We start from the raw sequence: 22690 nt of genomic DNA, 5'->3' as shown, positions 1-22690 counted from the left end.
GTCACAGTACATGTTGGAATTCATGGTTCCCTCAATGAACTTGTCACGGATCAGCGGATATGAACCCACTGTGCTACTGACTGGCTGTACCCTGGAGGGGCGTGTCTAAGCAACTACTTGGTCTTTGCTAGTGCCTCTGATGGTTAGGATAGGCTTGGGCCATTAGGGTAGTTGCCATGTACCACTCCAGGGCAGTCCCAGAGTCAGTAGCAACTGGTCCAGGCAGACCAGGAGGTACCTGCTAAGGTACCGACAGTACAAGCGTAGTTAGACAGGCCGGGTAGTTACCAGGAGCAACAAGACAGGAACCAGAGGATGAGGCAGTACGAGCAAAGGGTCAAGGCAGGCGGCACAGGAACAAGATCAGACAATCCGGATCGGCAACAGGAGACCGATGCAGCAGGCTGGGATTAGACGATAAACGAAGTCCAGGAACGAAGCACGAAGTCAGAAACACGAGTGGTAAGCAAGCTCTTTAGCACAAGACTAGGACCTTGACTCTGAGGCGTCTGGGTAGAGTCCTGAGCTACTTAATCTCTTACGGACACAGGGCGTACAGGTATGCCCTGATGTGAGAGTCCTTAAGGATATGTACGCCATGTGTATTTCCGATCACCGCTGCACGGCGGGCGGTGATCGGAACAGAGTGCCTGAAATTATTTAGCAGGCCCTCTGTGACAATGCCGAAGGGGTCCCCCCCCCCCCGTATTGGCGATCGCACCAAACCGCAGGTCAATTCAGACCTGTGGTTTGCTGCGTTTCTGGGTAATTCGGGTCTCCGGTGACCTGATGACCCGGAATAGGATGCTGATCGGTGGTGTGATAATACACCACCAATCACCATCCTTAGATTCTGAGAGGTGGCGGTGACATCACCTCTCAGGATAGCATCCTATTGGCTGGATGGGTGGGCGGGGGTTAATTAACCCCAGCTTCTCTCTTCTCCTCCACACTGCTTCCGCGGAGCCAGGAGAGAGAAGCCCGTCCATCCACCTCTGAGCACAGCACCCCCACGTGAGCCATCATAGTGCCATCTGGTACTCAAAAGTTATTAGGGACAGGTTTAGGTTTAGGATTAAGCAGGGAGACTGAGGGATAGTTTATGGAAAAAAAGTAGCGCATCTTCAGGAACAGTGTCTGGTACTGCACAATTGGGTGCGGAGGACTCAGTCTGTAAAGGCAGCGTAGGGGTCAGCCACTACTCTACGTCTCTTGGATTCCCAGGCTTTGATTTTGTATTCTGAGCATCTCCAGAATTATCTGTCGTGGGGCGACTCTCTGAGAGACAAGGTCTGAGCATGTTACGGTGTAATCTTCGGGTTGTCCTATCAGAGTTTTCCCTTTGGACATTGTAGACTGGGCCTTCCGGAAAGACCTGCAGTTCACAATATATGGCTGTGGTTCCCAGCGATTATCCATTTTATCTGCGGGCCGTTTAGCACGCACTAACACTCTGTCACCCGGCAACAAGGGTGTAACCTGCACCGGTTGGTGATCCCGAGGGATTTTCTGTTGCAACTTCTCATTGACCAGCCGATGAACAGTCCTCAGTTTGTCTTGGTGCTCCTGCACCCATGAGTCAACTGTCCTGGGGAACTCTTCTTAAAGAGGTCCAAGGTTCATTTCGGCAACTTCTTGCCCTGGACGACCGAACAGAAGTGTGTTTTGAGTATAGCCGGTAGTGTTATGAACACTATTATTATATGCCCAGAGTAGTTCAGGCAAATACTCGGGCAAGCACAGCTTACGTGCTTTCTCCAGAGTATGGAGCATCTGTAAAAGCATCCTGTTGAATCTTTCACAGGCCCCATTGCCCTGTGGGTGTTACGATGTTGTCCTTGACTTCTCAATCCTATACAATGGACACAGCTCTCCCATCAACTTTCCTTGGAATCAAGTTCCTTGATTGGAATAAATCCGCTGGGCATCCTTACACCTGGATGAAGTGTTGGCACACTGCACAGGCAGCTGACTCCGCCATCTGGCTACGGGTAGGTACTGCCACAGAGAACTTTGTAAAGTGATCAGTCATCACAAGGCAATATTAGTGGCCACTCACTGACTGGCCAATCAAGATGTAATCAATCATTAGGATTTCCAGTGGGGCAGACATTTTAATCACTTGAATTGGAGCTCTCTGTTCAGGAGGCTTCGCCAGCTCACATGCTCGACACTTCTGGCACACTTCATGGACAATTTGCTCAAACTGCGGACAGTATACAAATCTCTCTATCCACTTGTATGTCTTCTCCTCTCCAAAGTGGGCACACTTTTCATGTCCCTCGAGGGCCACTCTAATGGCCAGGCTACTAGGTATCACTATTTGCCACCTTTCTTCAAGATCAGTAGGTAGAAACACCCTCCATTGCATAATTATATTTCGTCCACCTCACCTGCTCGGACTTCCCAGGAGACTCTGTACAGTGCATCCGCATTTGCATTGTCCTTACCGGCACGGTATTTGATGGTATAAATCAAACTTCACCAGCCTTGCCATCCATCTGTTTCAAGGTGCCCAGCTTCGCATTCTGCAAGTGAGCCAATGGGTTATTGTCTGTCCTTACTAGGACCTATGCTCTGGTGAGATACCGTGAGAACTTTTCAGTCATTGCCCAGACCAACGGCAACAACTCGAGTTTGAAGGAGCTATAATTTTCTGGATTGCGCTGAGTCCCGTAGGGATCGACTAGCATACGCAATGACTCGTTCCTGCCTGTCTTGTTCTTGGGCTATCACTGCTCCAAATCCATGCAGACTTCCATTCGCGTAGAGGTCTGTCATACTGAGCATATGCCAGGATGGGGGCACTAATCAGGGCTTTCTTCAACTCTTCAAACGCTTGCTGCTGAAGCAGTCCCCATGATATGGGTCGTATCTTTGGACCCTGTGCAGGTCCCTCTCAAGAGTTTCGTGCAGTGGTCCAGCGATCTTCGCAAAGCCTTTTATAAATCTTCGAGAATACCCAGTCAATCTTAGGAATGCTTTCACTTCTCGAAACGTCCTAGGTTGCGGCCACTTACTCACTGCCTCTATCTTACTCTCCGCAGGACGAACTCCCCCAGCTGACACGACGTGTCCCAGATGCTCTGGGCTTGTTTGAAAGAGATGAGCATGGAGCCTACTTAACACTTGCCGTAATTTTCTCAAATGTTCTTTAAACGTAGGGGCATGGACTATTATGTGATCCAGGTAGATCAGAATCAACTCAAAGTTCAGTTCACCCAGGCAGTGTTCCATTAGGCATCGGAATGTACCCGGAGCATTCGTCAACCCGAAGGGCATTCTGTTGAACTCGTACAGCCCCATGAGTAGGATAAAGGCTGTCTTCTATCTATCTTTCTCTGCCACAGGTACTTGCCAGTAACCGCTCGCCAAGTCCAGAGTGGAGAAGTACTTGGCCCGCTGTAATGTCGTCAATGACTCTTCAATCCTGGGCAGGAGGAAAGTGTCCTTTACTGTGGCAGCGTTTAACTTCCGATAATCCACACAGAATCTCAAGGACCCATCCTTTGTCCGCACCACTGGGGTGGCCCACGGGCTTTGGCTTTCTTTTACCACTCCACTGTCTAACATCTGTGACAGCATCATTTTCACTTCTTGGTAGAGAGTAGGCGGAATCTGCCGGTACCTTTCTCGAATTGGGGGAGTATCCCCAATCAGCATTTCATGTTCTATAGCAGTTGTGCACCCGAAGTCCTCTTCACACCGGGAAAAGGTAGATTGTATCTCCCATAGTACTGCTTCAATCTTCTCCATCTGATCAGCGGTGAATTGGTTTGCATCAATCTCCATTTGCTCCAAGATCCGCTGGACATTCCTCCACCGTGTTCTGGACCACTGCCAAGGTTCAGGCGGCATTTTCAACAGCCCATAGGGCGAATTGGGTACCTGCGAGTGGTTCTCCTTGCAGCACATGCACCACTTTCTCCCCAGCATAGAAGGTAACTTCATGGTCGTGTATGTTGACACACCGGACTAACACATGGCCGTCCATTACTGTCACAATGGTCCTGGCGACCACTGGGCTCCGTCTGGCTTCAAACATGCCTAGAGGCTTTATCAGCACCCCTATCCCATTCAGTTTCCACCAGCTTCCGACAGACATCTGTATCATCTTCTCCTGTCGCGGAGGTACAGTACAGGCTCATCCATATGGGCCACACACTGCTTCCACCGGCTTATCTTCAGGGGTGCTTTTGCAGATACTGCACGTCTGGATCAACCTCTGGAATGCCTTCTGGGTAGGCTTGTGAGCAGTCATTTTCTTCCAATAGCTTGGGCCCTCCTTTGTAAACATGAGCTGGTCCAGTTCACGCAGGACGTTCATCCCCAATACAACAGGAGCTCCACACAGAGACGGTTTCTCTACAAGCACTAAGGATTGACCGATATTGATTTTTTAGAGCCGATACCAATAACCTGTGAACTTTCAGGCCGATAGCCGATAACTTATACCGATATTCTGTGCATTTTCATTTTTGAAAAACAAAACCTTTTTCTGTTACAGCGTTCACCACATATGAGATTTTTTTTTCTTATATTTTAATAGTTTGGACTTTTCGGACGTGGCAATATATGATATAGTTATTTATTTATTGTTTATATTTTATATGTAAAATTGGGAAAGGGGGGTGATCTATACTTAATATTTAGTTGTTTTTTTTAAACTTTTTTTATTTATTTTTTATTTAATAGCCATAATCCCTTGTCCTATTCACCCTAATAGAGATCTATTAGTGTGAATAGGATGTCACACTCTCCCTGCTGCCCTGTGCATAGTATACATAGCAGCAGGGAGCTGACCATGGCAGCCAGGGCTTCAGTAGCGTCCTGGCTGCCATGGTAACCGACCGGAGCCCCAGGATTACACTGCTGGGACTCCGATCAGAAGCTGCCACTGCCATCAATGAAGAGGAGGGGAGGTGGGATTGGGGGGGCGCACTATGCCACCAATGATTTTAATACTGGGGGGTGGGGAGTGAGGGTGCACTGCGCCACCAATTAGTTAAATAATGGGGGGGGGAGTGAGGGTGCACTTTGCCACCAATGTTTTTAATACTGGGGAGCGTGCACTGCGCCACCAATAATAATTAATGTTTAATACAAGAGGCGGGTGTGTCGGCGGCAGAATCACACAGCCGGCACCCTGCCTCTGACAGGAAGTCACGATCAGCGGCAACGTGTGGCACCTGAGAAGTTAACTGGCGCTAATCGCAGCTTCCTTTCATAGAGGCTGGGCTACAGCTATGTGATTCTGCACCCAGCCTCCTGTATTTGTATTAAACGTTAAAGCGGACCTTCATGGGTCCAAACATAATAAACTAAGTAGCAGAACATGTAGGGGTTAATGCAGGGATGTCCCTGCACTTACTATTATTTCTGTCCGGTGGCCGAAGTGTCTCTCAAAGAACTCCACTGGCATCGTGGTTACTTCTGACCCTGTGTCTATAAGACATCCCACCATCTGTTCTTCAATCTGCACTTTTAGGTAAGGGCTTTCGGTCACCAGGTCCCGGGGGTCGTTAGGGGTACCCTTCCCCGCGGTGTGCCCCACTACCGTGAGGGGTTCCTGTTTAACGGTATGTTATGGATGCAGGACCCTTTGTGGGCATGTGTTCTTTCTCAGCAAATCCAACACTGCGGCCCCCTCGTTTTCCAGTCCTTTGGAGGACCACACAACTGTGTCTCTGTGAGTGGTGCCAGGCCAGCCCAGTGCCTGGTAGAGTCTCTCACTCCAGCCCCTTGATTTTATCGATATAGGAGGGGGACCCATGGGGGCTGCACCGCTTTGCCAGTAATCAGGCTGAACTGGGGTAATTGATGGAGCCTGTAACTGTGCCAACTGTCTCTGAATTTCTCCCAGGGAGGCACTAAGTGCCTTCACTGTCTCTCGCAGATCCACCCCCCCCCCCCATCAGTCTGAATCCTCATGGTGCAAGCTCCATATGCCTCTTCTTTGTCTCGGGCCACAGCCTCAGCTTGTATCTTGGAAACTGCAACATAGCATCCACCAGGATACGTTCCCTAAAAGCCTGGCGAAGAGGAGGGCTGCGCAATCCAAGGACGAACTGATTTGATCTTCATTTCCAAGCATGTTAGCACCACTGGCCTCTCTCTTCTGTATATGGGCCCACATCACTTGGAGGGCGTTAGCAAACTGGGGAATAGTCTCATCTTCACGCTGGAAGCGAGTGAAGAAGCGGGACCTCAGGGTGCCAGTACCGGCCGTTTCTCCGTAAATAGACTCGAGTATCGAGAATATAGCATCCAGTGTCTTCCTTTCGTCCTCCGGATGTTGTATTACAGTGCGTATAGCATTCCCTTCCAGGGTGTTCAGTGCCACTTCCGATTGTAGATCCGCAGTCAAATTGTACAACCTGAGGGCGCTTTTAAGATGTGCAGCCCAGTCTTCTAACAACATATTTTGGCCGTCAAACTGCACTAGCTGGTTTAATATTGCTCCTGCGGGCAAACACATGGTCAGAGCTACTCCCACGACAGGAGGGGTGATGGGGGCCACGGCCGGAGCCGCCTCGGAACCAGTTGCGTTTTGCATGGCGATCAATGTACCCTGCTTGCAGCGCCAAATAAAAGAGTACTGAGGGCTGAGCCCACAGATTCAGAGGGTACACGATGCCACACAGACACAAACAGTGGTTCTTTTACAACACTTGCGTTTACTGAACAGTTATAGTGAAAAAGTAGCTGATCATACATAAACAGATTGGTAACAGAGCATAAACACACAGTAAGGATAATGCTGCCTAACACTAACCCAGTACTTGCGTGATTTTCTCCAATGTCCATAAAGCAGCCTGGATGCGCCTGAATGTTCCTGAGCAAGCTTTAACATTGGGATGCACCCTAAGTATTGCACAATACTATTTGTAATCCAAAGAAGGTGAAGTCTGTATCCTGCAGCTTTCATATATGTCCAAAAGTGTCACTGGAACAGTGCAATGTGATGTGACGCGGCGAAGCCGCACTTATAGTTCTTTGGATACTTAGGCGGACTCTAGGTGTTTTCTCCCTGATCCATTGGTCCACTCCCGAACTGGACCGTACAGTCACATGATTCTCAGAGGCGTCGCTGCGAATATTCCTTAGGTGCTGTTGCCAGACTCTACTGTGAGCCGTAAATCCTCTTCCAGCTCCACAAAAGTTCTCTCCTGATGTCCTCAGCATTCACCAGGCAGCCTCCGTCTGGTCACTTCCTGCTCTGCCAGGAAACTCCTCCCCTTCCCAGGAAGACGGCCTCAAACCTGCAATTACAGTTAACTATCACCCTTCTGATGGTCCTACTAAGCCCCTAAATTAGCATTATTTGAACTTTGAAAGGTAAAACATATATAAACTTTTCTATACTGAACAACTACATTGTAACTTTATATGTACTTTGTCGCATCTAATGGCAGAAGAGAGACATTGCAGTCATAATACACTTTACATTCAATAGCATTGGTGAATCATGATTACACCCTTACACACGCTTGACACAAAATTAAATGAATACGTTTATCTTGGTCTCATCAGACCAGAGGACTTGGTTCCAGTAATCCATGAATTTAGTCTGCTTGTCTTCAGCAAACTGTTTATAGGCTTTTTTGTGCATCATCTTTAGAAGAGGCTTCCTTCTGGGACAACAGCCAGGCAGATCAATTTGATTCAGTGTACGTCTGACAACTGACAGGCTGACCCCCCACCCATTTAACCTCTGCAGCAACCTCTGAATATGACGCTGAGCACATGCACTGAACTTCTTTGGTCGACCATGGCGAGGCCTGTTCTCAGTGGAGCCTGTCTTGTTAAACCGCTGTATGGCCACCGTGCTGCAGCTCCGTTTCAGGGTGCTGGCAATCTTTTTATAGCCTAGGCCATCTTTATGTAGAGCAACAATTCTTTTTTTCAGATCCTCAGAGAGTTCTGTGCCATGAGGTGCCATGTTCAACTTCCAGTGACCAGCATGAGAGAGTGTGAGAGCGATAACAGGAAATTTAACACACCTGCCCCCAATTCACACCTGAGACCTTGTAACACTAACAAGTCACATGACACTGGGAAGGGGAAATGGCTACTTGGGCATAATTGGGCCATTTTCACTTAGGGGTGTACTCACTTTTGTTGCCAGAGGTTTAAACATTAATGGCTGTATGTTGAGTTATTTTTAGGGCACACCATATTCACACTGTACAAGCTGTACACTGACTACTTTATATTGTATCAAAGTGTCAAATCTTCAGTGTTGTCCCATGAAAACATATAATAAAATATTTACAAAAATGTGGGGGGTGTGCTCAGTTTTTGAGATACTGTAAAAGGCATAAAGGGTAGTTTTACACAACCCCAAAACTCTGGTTAGACACATTACAGTTCTGGATGCACTACATAGAATATACATCTACACCTGCCTAAGCAACAACTGCCATCTATTATGTAGGTACACTTAAAAATTCCACAAGCACCACAAAAAAACTTTTATAAACTCACCTGCTTGGAAACACGGTACTCCCAATGTTGGGTTGGTCCTAGAACATTGGTCAGGTCCATTCCCACTAAAAGGCAGGTAGGGAAATCCATTGTCAGTGGCGTTCTGATTAACAGCCAAAAGACCCAGTTGGTTTGTGTTATTTCGAAGCAAGGTGGCGAGATTCTGGTCACTTCCATACACCTGGCTTCCATCAATGAATGAAGTCAAGCCATTAATCTGCTCACGCACGGGACTTGTCAGACTGCACACTGATGCAGTACGAATCATAGATACAGTCATGTGAAAAAATTAGGACACCCTTTGAAAGCATGTGGTTTTTTGTAACATTTTTAATAAAAGGTTATTTCATCTCCGTTTCAACAATACAGAGAGATTAAAGTAATCCGACTAAACAAAGAAAACTGAAGAAAAGTCTTTTCAAGATCTTCTGTAAATGTCATTCTACAAAAATGCCTATTCTAACTGAGGAAAAAGATAGGACACCCTTGCCCCTAATAGCGAGTGTTACCTCCTTTGGCTGAAATAACTGCAGTGAGACGGTTCTTGTAGCCATCTACCAGTCTTCGACATCGGTCTGAGGAAATTTTACCCCACTCCTCAATGCAGAACTTTTTCAGCTGTGAGATGTTTGAGGGGTTTCTTGCACGTACAGCCCTTTTCAAGTCACCCCACAGCATCTCAATGGGATTCAAATCTGGACTTTGACTTGGCCATTCCAGGACTCTCCATTTCTTCTTTTTCAGCCAATCTTTGGTTGATTTACTAGTATGTTTTGGGTCATTGTCATGTTGCATGGTCCAGTTCCGCTTCAGCTTTAATTTTCTAACTGATGGTCTCACATGTTCTTCAAGCACCTTCTGATACACAGTAGAATTCATCGTGGATTCTATGATGGTGAGCTGACCAGGTCCTGCTGCAGCAAAGCAGCCCCAAACCATGACACTTCCACCTCCATGCTTCACAGTTGGTATGAGGTTCTTTTCTTGGAATGCTGTGTTTGGTTTACGCCAAACATGTCCTCTGCTGTTGTGTCCAAATAATTCAATTTTGGACTCATCTGTCCAAAGAACATTATTCCAGAAGTCCTGGTCTTTGTCAACTTTATCTCTGGCAAATGTCAGTCTGGCCTCGATGTTTCTCTTGGAAAGCAAAGGTTTCCTCCTTGCACACCTCCCATGCAAGTTAAACTTGTACAGTCTCTTTCTGATTGTAGAGGCATGTACTTCTACATCAACAGTAGCCAGAGCCTGCTGTAGTTCTCGAGATGACACTTTAGGGTTTTTGGAGACCTCTTTTAGCATCTTGCGGTCTGCTCTTGGGGTGAACTTGCTGGGGCGACCAGTCCTGGGCATGTTGGCAGTTGTTTTGAAAGCCCTCCACTTGTAGACTATCTTCCGGACAGTGGAATGGCTGATTTCAAAATCTTTTGAGATCTTTTTAAATCCCTTCCCAGACTCATAGGCTGCTACAATCTTTTTTCTGAAGTCCTCTGACAGCTCTTTTGCTCTCACCATGGTGCTCACTCTCACTTCAACAGTCAGGAGCACACCAAACTAAATGTCTGAGGTTTAAATAGGGCAAGCCTCATTCAACATGCAGAGTAACGATCTACTAATTATGTGCACCTGGTGTGATATACCTGTGTGAGATCTGAGCCAATTTAAGAGGGAATACATGTGAGGGTGTCCTATCTTTTTCCTCAGTTAGAATAGGCATTTTTGTAGAATGACATTTACAGAAGATCTTGAAAAGACTTTTCTTCAGTTTTCTTTGTTTAGTTGGATTACTTTAATCTCTCTGTATTGTTGAAACGGAGATGAAATAACCTTTTATTAAAAATGTTACAAAAAACCACATGCTTTCAAAGGGTGTCCTAATTTTTTCACATGACTGTATACATTCACTGCCATTGACATACCGAGGGTCAGTTGGTGGAATCTGGAAATATAAGAAGTCAATGTAGAAATACTTTTATAACAAATTGATGGACATTTTTGATTATTGATTTTATTATATTGACTAGAAGAAGGAGCCGGATTTGCACGGGTATATTTCATCTATTTCATTTAGTGTTTGTGCGTGTTGTTAAAAGATAGACAGTATCCCCCATAACAGTAACCTCTACAGTACTCTGCATCCTTAACAGTGAACTCCACAGCCACTCACCCCTTAACAGTGACCCCCCACAGTGCCCTGCCTCCTTAAAATTGGACATCCACAGCAGCCCATACCCTTAACTTTGACCTTCACAGCAGTTTGCCCCTTTAACAGTGAGTTTCACAGCACCCCACTCCCTTGACATTGACCTCATCAGGGGCCCGCCCCCTTAACAGTGCCCTATACAGAGACCCGCCCCTTAACACTGATCTCCATAGGGGACGTCCCCTTATCTGTGACCTTCACTGTTTCCTGCCCACTTAACAGAGACCTCCACAGCACCCATGCCTTTAACAGTGACCTCCACAGTACCGCACTCCCTTAACAGTAACCTCACAGTACCCTGCTGACTTGACAGTGACCGCCACTTTAACAGTGAGCTGAGCTCCACAGCATCCCCCCCTTTAACAATCACCTCCACAGTGCCCGCCCCTTTAACAGTAACATTCACAGTAAACGCCCCTTTAACAGTGACCTCCACAGTGCCCGCCCCTTTAACAGTGACCTCCACAGTGCCCGCCCCTTTAACAGTGACCTCCACAGTGCCCGCCCCTTTAACAGTGACCTCCACAGTGCCCACCCCTTTAACAGTGACCTCCACAGTGCCTGCCCCTTTAACAGTGACCTCCACAGTGCTCGCCCCTTTAACAGGGACCTCCACAGTGCACACCCCTTTAACAGTGAACTTCACAGCACCCTCCCCTTTAACAGTGACCTCAACAGCGTCCGCCCCTTTAACAGTGAGCTCCACAATGCCTGTCCCTTTAACAGTGACCTCCACAGCAGCTGCCTGTTTAATAGTGGACCCTGCCTTTTTAACGGTGCCCCTGCCCCCATATCAATTACCTTCATAGCTCCCTGTCCCTTTAAGGCTAGGTCTACACGACGACATGTGTCGCCCGACATTTTGTCGTACCAATGTCGCACAACAATTTTTATAATGATAGGCTATGACATGCTGCGACTGCGATACAACAGTTGCTAAAAATCCATCCAAGATGGATGCATGTAGCAGTGTAGTTGTGCCCTATGTGTTGTGCGACTTATTGTTGTCGTGTAGCCCTAGTTTAAAGCTGACTTACAGCAGTGAAGAAAAATGGCTGGGTTGTTATGGAAACCTGGAGTAAAACTGTGTGTATGTGGAGACTAAGAGCCTGCAAGCTTCTATTGGCTGATAAGGGACATGTGACCGTGTATGTGGCAGTTGGGATATGAAGAGAAAGACCTGCAGGCTTCTATTGGCTAATGCAGGTCATTTTTTGGGAATATCTCAGGAACGGTACGTCCTAGAGAGCTGTGACCCCACAAGATTTCTTTCCAGGTAGCAAGGGATGTGTATACCAAGTTTCGTTGAAATCAATGGTTGCGCTTTTGAGTAATCGCGGAACGTACACACATACATATACATGTCCTTCTTTATATATATATTGATTAAACATGCTGACAAATTGCATCTTAGAAGCTAAGGCTTCATGCATAGGATTCCTATTCAAACTGCATGTGGCCTTTACTCTACCCGCAGAAACGTATAGAGGCAAACAGAGGATTCATTCTGTCAGATTCCATACAAATCTGATGACACATTATGGAGCTATTACCTGTAGATGCATTGCTGTCTATATGGCAGTACACAGACTCCATGTGGCTCAGTACTAGGAGCAGTATGGCCTCCATGCACATCTGTACCGGCTCCGTACACATGGCTCTGATGAGAGTGTATGGGGTCCGTGTCAAACATGAAAAACTTGTCACTTTATGAAAAATGTCCAGCACAAAAAGACAGATACATGTCAAATTCTGAAATATGATTATATTCTAATCTTACAATTTCCTCAGGAAAATAACCAGAGCATTGATATGTGAATGCGTCAATGAAAAAAGTCTTACCATTAAAGGGAAACAAGGGTATGTGTTGACGCAGGTCTTAGCACATTCCTCATTCTGAGAAAACGATGAGGTGAATAGTGTATCAACAGTGAGGCCAATGTCATGATCCAAAAACTGACCAAATTGCGCGACCATACGAGATAGAGGGTCACCCAGATTCAATGTAACCATTTGATTTGATACTTCACGTGTCTGTTGCAAAAAAAAGTCATTATGTTATAAGCATGCCAAATAGTGATGAGCGAATCGAAGTATCCGAAGTGGACTTCGATCCGAATTTCAGGGAACACGGTAACCATAACATTTTCCCTGTAATGGTGGTAAAAAAAACCCAAAAAAAACATACTCACTTCATCCATTTGAGCGCAAAGATCCCGCCTAAAATCTTGTGTGCAATGATGTAGATGTCACCCTGCCGGCCAGCGTGATAAGGTAATCGCACAGGATCGTCAATCAAGATGGCTGTGGCTGCCTTTTCACGCTCAAATGGATGAGTATGATTTTTTTTCCCCCCCTATTTTAACACTGAAAGCCCTAATTATTTATCTAAGAAATTAGCTTCATGACCAGTAATTAGTCATGAACCGAATATATTTGTGAAATTTGGCGACGCAGCTGAATCCAAGTTTTCTAAACTTCGCTCATCTCGTATGTTATGGAAAAATTCTTACCTCAATAACATCAACCCATATGTTGCCCAGTGTCATCAGGGTAGACCATCATTATCAGATATGTGGGGGACTAACAGCTGTTCAGGAGTAGCTCTGTCACTGGACATTGGCATGGGAACTGCACAGCTCCATCCATTGTATAGTGTATGGAGCTGGTTACTGCCATTGAAGTGACTTGGAGCAGCGCTGCAGTAACCAGCAACATGTACTAGTTCCAGTGCCGGAGCCACTACAGAACAGCTGATATCTCAGGGATAGGCCATGGATGTAAAAGGCTAGACAGCCCCTTTAATAGACAAATCTGATGTTTCTGCAAATCATGGGCTGCAGCTGGCGAGCGGAGGGGGGGGGGGCACAGTACGCCCTCCTACATAATGCCATTACATTCACTTCACTGTGACAAATCCAGCAAACTACATAAGCTTTAAAGGCATATTATGGGTTCAAATAGAAATGATGGGCCTCTCAAACTGTGTATATAATGGCTAGCCTGAAACAATGTAGTTGTACAAGTAGTAACCCCCAAATTACTATGCAAGTTACTGAAAACACCCCAAACCCTAATTCCATTCTTTCACCCCTGCATGGAAGATTATTAGAAAAGCATGGATTCATAAGGGATTGGTTATTTCAAGGTAATCTTATCTCCATGAGGAGATACGTTGTGGACTGTACCAGGGTAATGCTGTGGAAGGATGGTACATAAAATAAGAATGCTGGGACTAGGTGAGACTATGTGTACATGGGTTAACTACTGTCTCAGAGGGTGGCTATTAATGGTCCATCTGCAGACTGGGTCACAGTCACCAGTGGGGTGCCACAGGGGTCAATATTGAACCCTGTACTTTTTTTATATGTTTACTAATGGCCTTGCTGGGGGGTTTTGCAGCAGAATTCCAGTATTTGCAGATAATACTATGCTAATGCAAAGTGATCCACAAAGAGGATGATAATATAGTATTGCTGAATATTTTGGGGAAGCTGGAGGCTTGGGAAGAGGGATGGCAATTTAAGTTCAATATCGTCATACATTTGGGCAGAGAAACAGAAAGTACATTTATGTTACAAATAGTAGAGCGCTGGCTAAAACTCCCACTGAGACAGACTTAGGCCCCTTTCACACGAGCGAGTTTTCCGCGCGGGTGCAGTGCGTGACGTGAACGCATAGCACCCGCACTGAATCCTGACCCATTCATTTCAATGGGTCTGTGTACATGAGCGTTGTTTTTCACGCATCAGTTCTGTGTTGCGTAAAAAATCGCAGCATGTTCTATATTCAGCGTTTTTCACGCAGCCCTGGCTCCATAGAAGGGAATGGGGCTGCGTGAAAAACGCATTGCATCCGCAAGCAAGTGCGAGTGCGATGCGTTTTTCACTGATGGTTGCTAAGAGATGTTGTTTGTAAACCTTCAGTTTTTTATCACGCCCGTGAAAAACGCTTTAAAACGCATTGCACCCGCGCGGAAAAAACTGAACAACTAAACGCAATCGCAGACAAAACTGACTGAATTTGCTTGCAAAATAGTGTGAGTTTCATTGAACGCACTCTGAACGCATCCGGCTCCAATCCGCAACGCCCGTGTGAAACCAGCCTTATTCTGATTGCTATATTTGGAGTCAGGAATGAGATGTTCCTCCAATACTGGGCTACTGGAAACCATCTCATAGGTGTTTTGCCTTTCACTGGATCAACACAGTAGGATTATAGGTTGCTCCAGATGGATGTTTGTTTTCAACCTTATGAACTATGCAACTATAGTGTGTAAGATATTCTTACCAATGGTAGTGTAAACCCATTGATGGGACGGCTTTGAGTCCAGCCTCGTGGCAGTGATATACCATCCTCGTATTCTTGCTCGAGAAGGCGTTTGTATGCAGTGTTGGATGCACCGAGAATTGCTGTCTTTCTGTAAAAAAAAACTAATATATGTATATATTTCTATGTATTAGTGAACAGTAAGGAATACATTCTTAAAGAGGTTGTTCACAATTCAAACTTTTTTTTTTATAGAAACAGCTTTTCATAGACTGTATCTGGGATTGCAGCATAGGTACAATATATTGAGGTCAAGAGGGCTATACAGTGCAATACACTAACTGTGGATAGGCTCTGTTTTTGCTGAAAAGCAGTTGTTTTTTTCTAATTCTGGGCAGCTCATTTAAAGTCTATGTACAACTTAGGGTCATTTGTCTTTATTATTGCATTGTACTCATTTTTTCAATTGGTCTTTATTAAAAATATAGAGCCCTTTTGTCTGTACAGAGTTGACATGCTCTAGAAGCAGCCTGTAGATTTTCTGTCTTTTCCATCAGACCAGGAGCTGATGGACTCCTTATCTCTGCTCTCTGACTTTATAAACACTCATTATAGCTCAGTTCTTATCTTACTGATAATAATGCGGCTTAAATAAGTGTTTATGGCCTCTTAGGCTACTTTTACATTAGCGCAAGCCTTCTCCGGCAAGCTATTCCGGTGGGTGAACAGCCTGCTGTTTTTATTTTATTTTTTATAGTAATTACCATATTTTTCGCCCTATAGGACGCATCAGACCAAAAGACGCACCTAGGTTTTAGAGGAGGACAATAAGAAAAAAATATTTTGAACCAACAGGTGTGCTTTTGGTGGGTTTTGAACTAATTGTGGTCTATGGATGACACTATTATGGAGGATGTGTGGATGACACCATTATGGGGGGGGATCTGTGGATGACACCGTTATCGGGGGGATCTGTGGATGACACCGTTATCGGGGGGGGGGGTTCTGTGGATGACACCGTTATCGGGGGGGGGGGGGAATCTGTGGATGACACCGTTATGGGGGGAATCTGTGGATGACACCGTCATGGGGGGATCTGTGGATGACACATATATAGCATCTTATGCTATATATGTGTCATCCACAGATTCCCCCCCAAAACAGTGTCATCCACAGATCCCCCCCCATAACAGTGTCCCTGTGTAAAATATTGAATGACCCCCAATGCAGGGGATGGGGGCCGGCATCTGGTGTTGTAATGGCAGTGGGGCCCGATGCAGTCACTGTATTCTATTACACCGGGCCCCGCTCACTGTAGTATTAATAGGTAATGTGTAGGCATGGGAGCTGTTTTAAATTATAGTAACCCTTTACAGCAGCGTAACGTCATTCACTACGTCACATGCCTGTTCCTCCCACTTTATGAATGAAGCAGGTGGAGCAGGCGCGTGATGTAGTGAATGATGTTACGCTGCCGCCGCCCAGCCTGCCTACAGGAGTTTCAAGTGAGTACCGTACTACATGGATTTATTTATGCTGCAAAGAATTACTATAGTTTAAAACACGTTACCTATTAATACTACAGTGAGTGGGGCCCGATGTAATATAATACAGTGACTGCATAGGGCTGTACATACTGCTACGGCTGGCACTGACTGGTGGTGCTGAGACTGCTGGCACTGTGACTGGTGGCTGTGGCTGGTGGCACTGACTGATGGTGAGGAGGATGCTGGCAGTGACTGGTAGGTGAGACTGCTGGCAGGGGCTGCTCTCTGTGGCTGATAGTGCTGGGACTGTGCAGCTCTGTGATGCATGGACAGTAATGGCGGCGCTCCGACGTGGAGCACACCATAAACTGCGAGCGGCGGCGGTGATTGGCTGGTGCGCAGGTGTGGGCGGCAGTAGCGAGCCTAGGGTGTTTGGCACCCGGGGAGGGTCCTTTCTCTGGCACCTCTCCCCCCAATAGTTTTAGAAAATTGTACCCCCTCACAGTTGTGTTGTACAGATGTGTGCCCCCTCACAGTAGTTATACCCACATTGTGCCCTCTCACAGTAGTTATGCCCTCTATGTGAACCTTTCACAGTTGCAATGCCCTCTTTGTGCCCCCTTTACAATAATAATCCCCATTGTGCCCCCTTAATAGTAGTAATGCCCACTGTGCTAGTAATGCCCTCTGTGCCCCCTCTATAGTAGAAATCGCCATTGTGCCCCGTTCAGAGTAATAATACCCACTGTGCCTCCTTCACAGTATTAATGCCCACTGTGCCCCCTCAATGGATTAATGCCCTCTGGCTCTGTGCCTTCTCCATAGTAGAAATGCCCATTGTGCCCCCTTGACATTAGTAATGTCCTCTGTGCCCCCTCCATAGTGATAAAGTCCTCTGTCCCCCCTCCATAGTGATAAAATCCTCTCTGCCCCTTCCATAGTGATAAAGTCCTCTCTGCCCCCTCACAGTGATAACGTCCTCTCTGCCCCTTCCATAGTGATAAAGTCCTCTCTGCCCCCTCCATAGTGATAAAGTCCTCTCTGCCCCCTCCATAGTGATAAAGTCCTCTTTGCCCCTTCTGCATAAAAAAACTAACAAAAAAAACTACACACACTAACTACTCACCTTCTCCCGTTCCTGAAGCTCACAGTCCTCTCTCCCCTGCAGGCACAGATCGCTCTGCAGCACTGTGTGGGCAGAGCTGATGCAGATTTCTGGTCTGGAGGCTCTGCCCACACAGGCTGGCAGCGTGATCTGTGTCTGCAGGCTAAATGGTGGAGCAGAAAGAAGTCTCCCTGCTTCACCATTCAGAGCACCACCGGCCTGAAGGAGGGGAAGAGCGCGGGAAGCTGAGCGGTGAGTGACAGGACCCAGCTCCCAGCAATGAGCGCTTCCATCTGTATTGATGGAAGCAGTCATTGCTTCTGGCCTCTGGCAGCCCCTGAGAGCCAGCACCCGAGGCGGACCACCCCCCACGCCCCCCCCCCTCTTAGTACGCCACTGGTGGGCAGTGCAGGCAGCCTGTGGAGCGCCGTGTCGCTGCTCATGCCAAGTGTAAAAATCGGCACACACACACGGACACAGCGCACGCACACAGGGCTTTTATTATGTAGAATGTATATCAGAGATCAGCAAAGTGATCTTTGCTGATCTCTGATATATATTGAACTTTGCCGAAGTTAGCCAAGAAATTTTATTCACTACAAATTATTTTGTCAAGTATTGCTGTAAATCAGGTATACCCAGGCCACTCTGCCCTAGGGCACCCCCACACGGAAAAGCCATGCTGCTGGTGAGTTGCACCAATGCTGCGGTGAAGACCTGCGCGGCTAATAAGTCCACAGCTGCGTTTCATTCAATAATGAAGACCGCACTGTATAGTCCTTTTTCATTGTTAAGCTCATCAAGACAATGCCAAGAGTGTGCAAAGCAGTTATCAAAGCAAAAGGTGGCTACTTTGAAGAACCTAGAATATGACATATTTTCAGTTGTTTCACACTTTTTTGTTATGTATATAATTCCACATGTGTTACTTCATAGTTTTGATGCCTTCAGTGTGAATCTACAATTTTCATAGTCATAAAAATAAAGAAAACTCTTTGAATGAGAAGGTGTGTCCAAACTTTTGGTCTGTACTGTATATTTTTATCTTTGTAACGTACCATTTTCACTTCCAACCTCTTTATACCAAAAATGTATCAAACATTTCTACATGTTCACATTCTGTATGTATTTCCAAACTTTTACACTGCATTTTTTGCTATCCTTCATCAATCTAGCATTTGCATTTGGAATGTTCAATACACTGGGCCAGATTGATCATTAGCTCAGGTCAGAATAATGGAGTGAAAAAGTCCCCAAAAAAGTCCCAAACGCTAAAACTGCGGACAAATTTGCAACTTTTTTCGGCTCTGCACTATGCTCGCCAGTTTTCACTATGTAAATGAATCTCTAGACAGATTTACTATTGGGACTATTTAAAAAGTCGCAAAAAAGTCACAAAAAAGTCGCAATTTCACTCCAGTGAGGACCATGCTTATCTTTATGAGACTTTTTAATAGAACATGTGACTTTTTCATAAAAACGTGCGACTTTATCGCAAAGATGTGCGACTTTTGTAAAGCTGCTTACTGACTGATAAACTGCTACCGTCAAACCACATTTATTACAGTCTTAAAGGGCCGATCATAAATCTGACTTGGCTAAAACTGACTTTAGCCATATGTTAAAGTGGAGTGAGCTGTCAGAGTCATGATAAATCTAGCCCACTGAGTTTATATCCCCACTCAAAGATTGCTTCATTTTTTGTATACATGTATTTTGATTCGCCTAAAAAAATATACTCACCTGTTATCCATTGATATGGTAATCATTACAGCCACCTTTTGGTATCATTTTGGCTACAGATGAGCAGATCAATTCTATATGAAGTTTGTTATGAATTTCCCCAAAAATTCTAATCCCAAACTTTTGCAATTAGTTTAGAATTACTCAAAATCACCACCCAAAAGGGAACATTTTTGGATTGGTTTTCTTTAAAAAAAAGTGCAAAAGTCCTTTTTTTACATTTAAATTAAGTCCTCTTAGGGGACTTGAAGATGCGATCGTTAGATTGCTTGTCCCATTGATTGCTGTTAATTACCTTTGCAGCCTATGCCTGTGGCTTCTTGGATCCTTTGGAGAGATCAGGGCTACCAGAGAGAATGAATGGCTGTCACGGACGGTGTACAGGAAACAAGGCAAAGCAACATGTATAAACGACTCGCTGGATCCAAAAACTAAGGAACCAAGGGAGACCCCTGCAGAAGACCTGGCACTTTCCCTGGCTGCTCAGCCTATGCAAAGATCCGAATGGTAGAGGTTTGCATATCCACGAACCTTGACTATAAAGCCCTGAGCACCCTACAATAGTGAGGGGACACGACCACCGGCTCCCTACACAAGATACGGAGGGAGTCAGGGTCACCTGGGATCCAGCAAACAGAAAATAACAGATAAAGGTACAACACTTAGCTTTGAAGCAAACAGGAGGACAGAGTCAGCGTGCACACACACTCCAGGAAGTAGTATAAGCCGCCCAGAAAAGCCTTCTGGGGAAGAATTTAAAGGGAAGCAATTAGTCCAACACATGACAGCTGAGAGAGGCTAACGAGAGGAGGAGCTGAATACCACAACACAGAAACTCAAGGAGGAGGTTCTGAAAGGCCTCTGTCAGAGCTTTTCAGCTGTCTGGTTGTGACAGTACCCCTCTCTCTACGAGTGGACTCCAGACACTCAGAACCCACCTTCTCAGGATGGGACCTATGGAAAGCCCTGATGAGATGAGAGGCCTTAATGTCCGTCACTGGGACCCACATCCTCTCCTCAGGACCATACCCCTCCCACTGAACAAGGTACTGAAGAGAACTGCGGACAAGACGAGAATCCACAATCCTAGAGACCTGAAATTCAAGATTCCCATCAACCATAATCGGAGGAGGAGGCAAAGGCGAGGGTACAATGGGTTGAACATAAGGTTTCAATAAGGACTTATGAAAAACATTATGGATCTTCCAAGTCTGAGGAAGATCAAGACGGTATTCAACAGGATTGATGACAGACAGGATTTTGTAAGGCCCAATAAACCTAGGACCCAACTTCCAGGAGGGAACCTTCAATTTGATATTCTTGGTAGACAACCACACCAGATCACCAACATTCAGGTCCGGACCAAGCACACGTCTCTTATCAGCCACACGCTTATATCTCTCACTCATGCTCTTTAGATTATCTTGAATCTTTTGCCAAATAGATGACAAAGACGAGGAGAATCTGTCCTCATCAGGTAAACCAGAAGACCCCTCTCCCGAGAAAGTCCCAAACTGTGGATGTTTATAACATCAGGTTGCACCAAGATGGGAGCGGAAGCAAAACTCTCCTTGATATCAGAAAAAGCCTTACGCGCCTCTACTGACCAAGAAGAAAAATCTACCCCCTTTCTGGTCATATCAGTGAGTGGTTTAACAATAGAAGAATAATTCAAAATGAACTTCCTGTAATAATTGGCAAAGCCCAAAAAACGCATCAGCGCCTTTTGATTCTCAGGAAGCTCCCACTCAAGCACAGCGCGGACCTTCTCGGGGTCCATGCGAAAACCAGAAGCAGAGAGAAGAAACCCCAGAAATTGAATTTCTGGAACCGCAAACACACATTTTTCCAGTTTCGTATATAATTTATTCTCCCGCAGGATGAGCAAGACCTGACGTAAATGTTCCTTATGAGTTTTGAAATCGGGAGAAAAAATCAAAATGTCATCCAAATACACCAATACAAATTTTCCCATCAAATGATAAAAAATGCTGTTCACGAAATGCTGAAAAATGGCTGGGGCATTCATCAAACCAAAAGGCATAACCACATTTTCAAAATGACCCTCAGGGGTATTGAAGGCCGTCTTCCATTCGTCCCCTTCTCTGACCCTGACCAGGTTGTATGCCCCTCTTAAATCTAATTTGGAAAAGACTTTAGCCCCAACAACCTGGTTAAATAGGTCCGGGATCAGAGGAAGCGGATAAGGGTCACGAATTGTGATATTGTTCAGCTCCCTGAAATCCAGACAAGGTCTTAAAGAACCATCTTTCTTCTTAACAAAGAAAAAACCAGCGGCAACAGGTGACTTTGAGGGTCGTATGTGTCCCTTTCTCAGACTCTCAGAGATATAAGCACGCATAGCGATCCTCTCAGGTTGGGAAAGATTGTATAAACGAGATTTAGGCAGCTTGGCGTCTGGGATGAGATTAATAGGGCAATCGTACTCCCTGTGCGGGGGCAAATCCTGAACTCCACTCTCAGAGAAGACATCCGAAAATTCAGAGAGAAAAGATGGTACAGTCTTAGTAGCAACCTCAGAAACAGATGTCATGAGGCAATTCTCTCTGCAAAAGTCACTCCAACCATTTATTTGCCTCGCTTGCCAATCAATGGTGGGGTTATGCTTAGTGAGCCAGGGCAGCCCCAACACCAGAGGGGTGGGTAAACCGCTAAGGACGAAACATGACACATCCTCAACATGAGCATCACTCACAATTAAACGGATATTGTGAACTATGCCCTTTAATGATTTTTGAGAAAGTGGAGCGGAATCGATAGCAAAAACAGGAATATCCTTTCCAAGGTGCGCACCTGGAAACCATGAGTTATCGCAAATTGATTATCAATGAGATTGACCGCTGCTCCACTATCCACAAAAATCTCACAAAAAATGTTCTTGCTCTCTAGCGCCACCCTAGCCGGCAGGGCAAAACGGGAACTACAAGCAAATGGAAAACCTTCAATTTCCGCCTCAACCCTGCCAATAGTAACAGACGGAACATTTTTAAAAGATTTTTTCCTGTTTGTTTCTTTATTACTCCCAGAAAACTGCCTGAATCTCCTAGAGGGACAAATATTTGCCAAATGATTTATACCTCCACAACAAAAACAAACCCTCCCATGCGAGCTGAATCTTCTATTGTCAGAAGCAATCAACCCCAGCTGCATGGGCTCCTGCTCAGAAGGGGCTGACGGCGACTGAGACCCCTGCGCACAGAACGGGACCGCTGCACTGTCCTGGGACTGAGTATGACAGGAAGGGGACATCTCTCCTCTCTCTCTAAGACGCCTGTCAATACGAACGGCCTGAGACATAGCAGAGTCCAAAGAAATAGGCCTCTCATGAAAGGCAAATGCATCTTTCAATCCCTCTGAAAGACCATGGCAAAATTG

At 45.8% G+C, this 22690-nt stretch overlaps 1 protein-coding gene across 1 annotated transcript in view; it reads right to left on the bottom strand.

Annotated features, from left to right (window-relative positions):
* Positions 1 to 22690, bottom strand: part of LOC122931700 (myeloperoxidase-like) — a 52328-nt gene that overhangs the window by 8065 nt on the left and 21573 nt on the right. The window contains exons 6-9 of the mRNA XM_044285770.1: positions 14981 to 15110; positions 12533 to 12724; positions 10381 to 10426; positions 8488 to 8757 (exon numbers count right to left, since the gene is read on the bottom strand). Coding sequence (XP_044141705.1) covers positions 8488 to 8757; positions 10381 to 10426; positions 12533 to 12724; positions 14981 to 15110 — 638 coding nt within the window. The remainder of the gene's footprint in view (positions 1 to 8487; positions 8758 to 10380; positions 10427 to 12532; positions 12725 to 14980; positions 15111 to 22690) is intronic.

Source organism: Bufo gargarizans, chromosome 3 (genome assembly GCF_014858855.1).
Source record: "Bufo gargarizans isolate SCDJY-AF-19 chromosome 3, ASM1485885v1, whole genome shotgun sequence".
Lineage (NCBI taxonomy): Eukaryota > Metazoa > Chordata > Amphibia > Anura > Bufonidae > Bufo > Bufo gargarizans.
The sequence above is the reverse complement of the archived record's forward strand: the minus strand, read 5'-3'. Positions and strand labels throughout refer to the sequence as shown.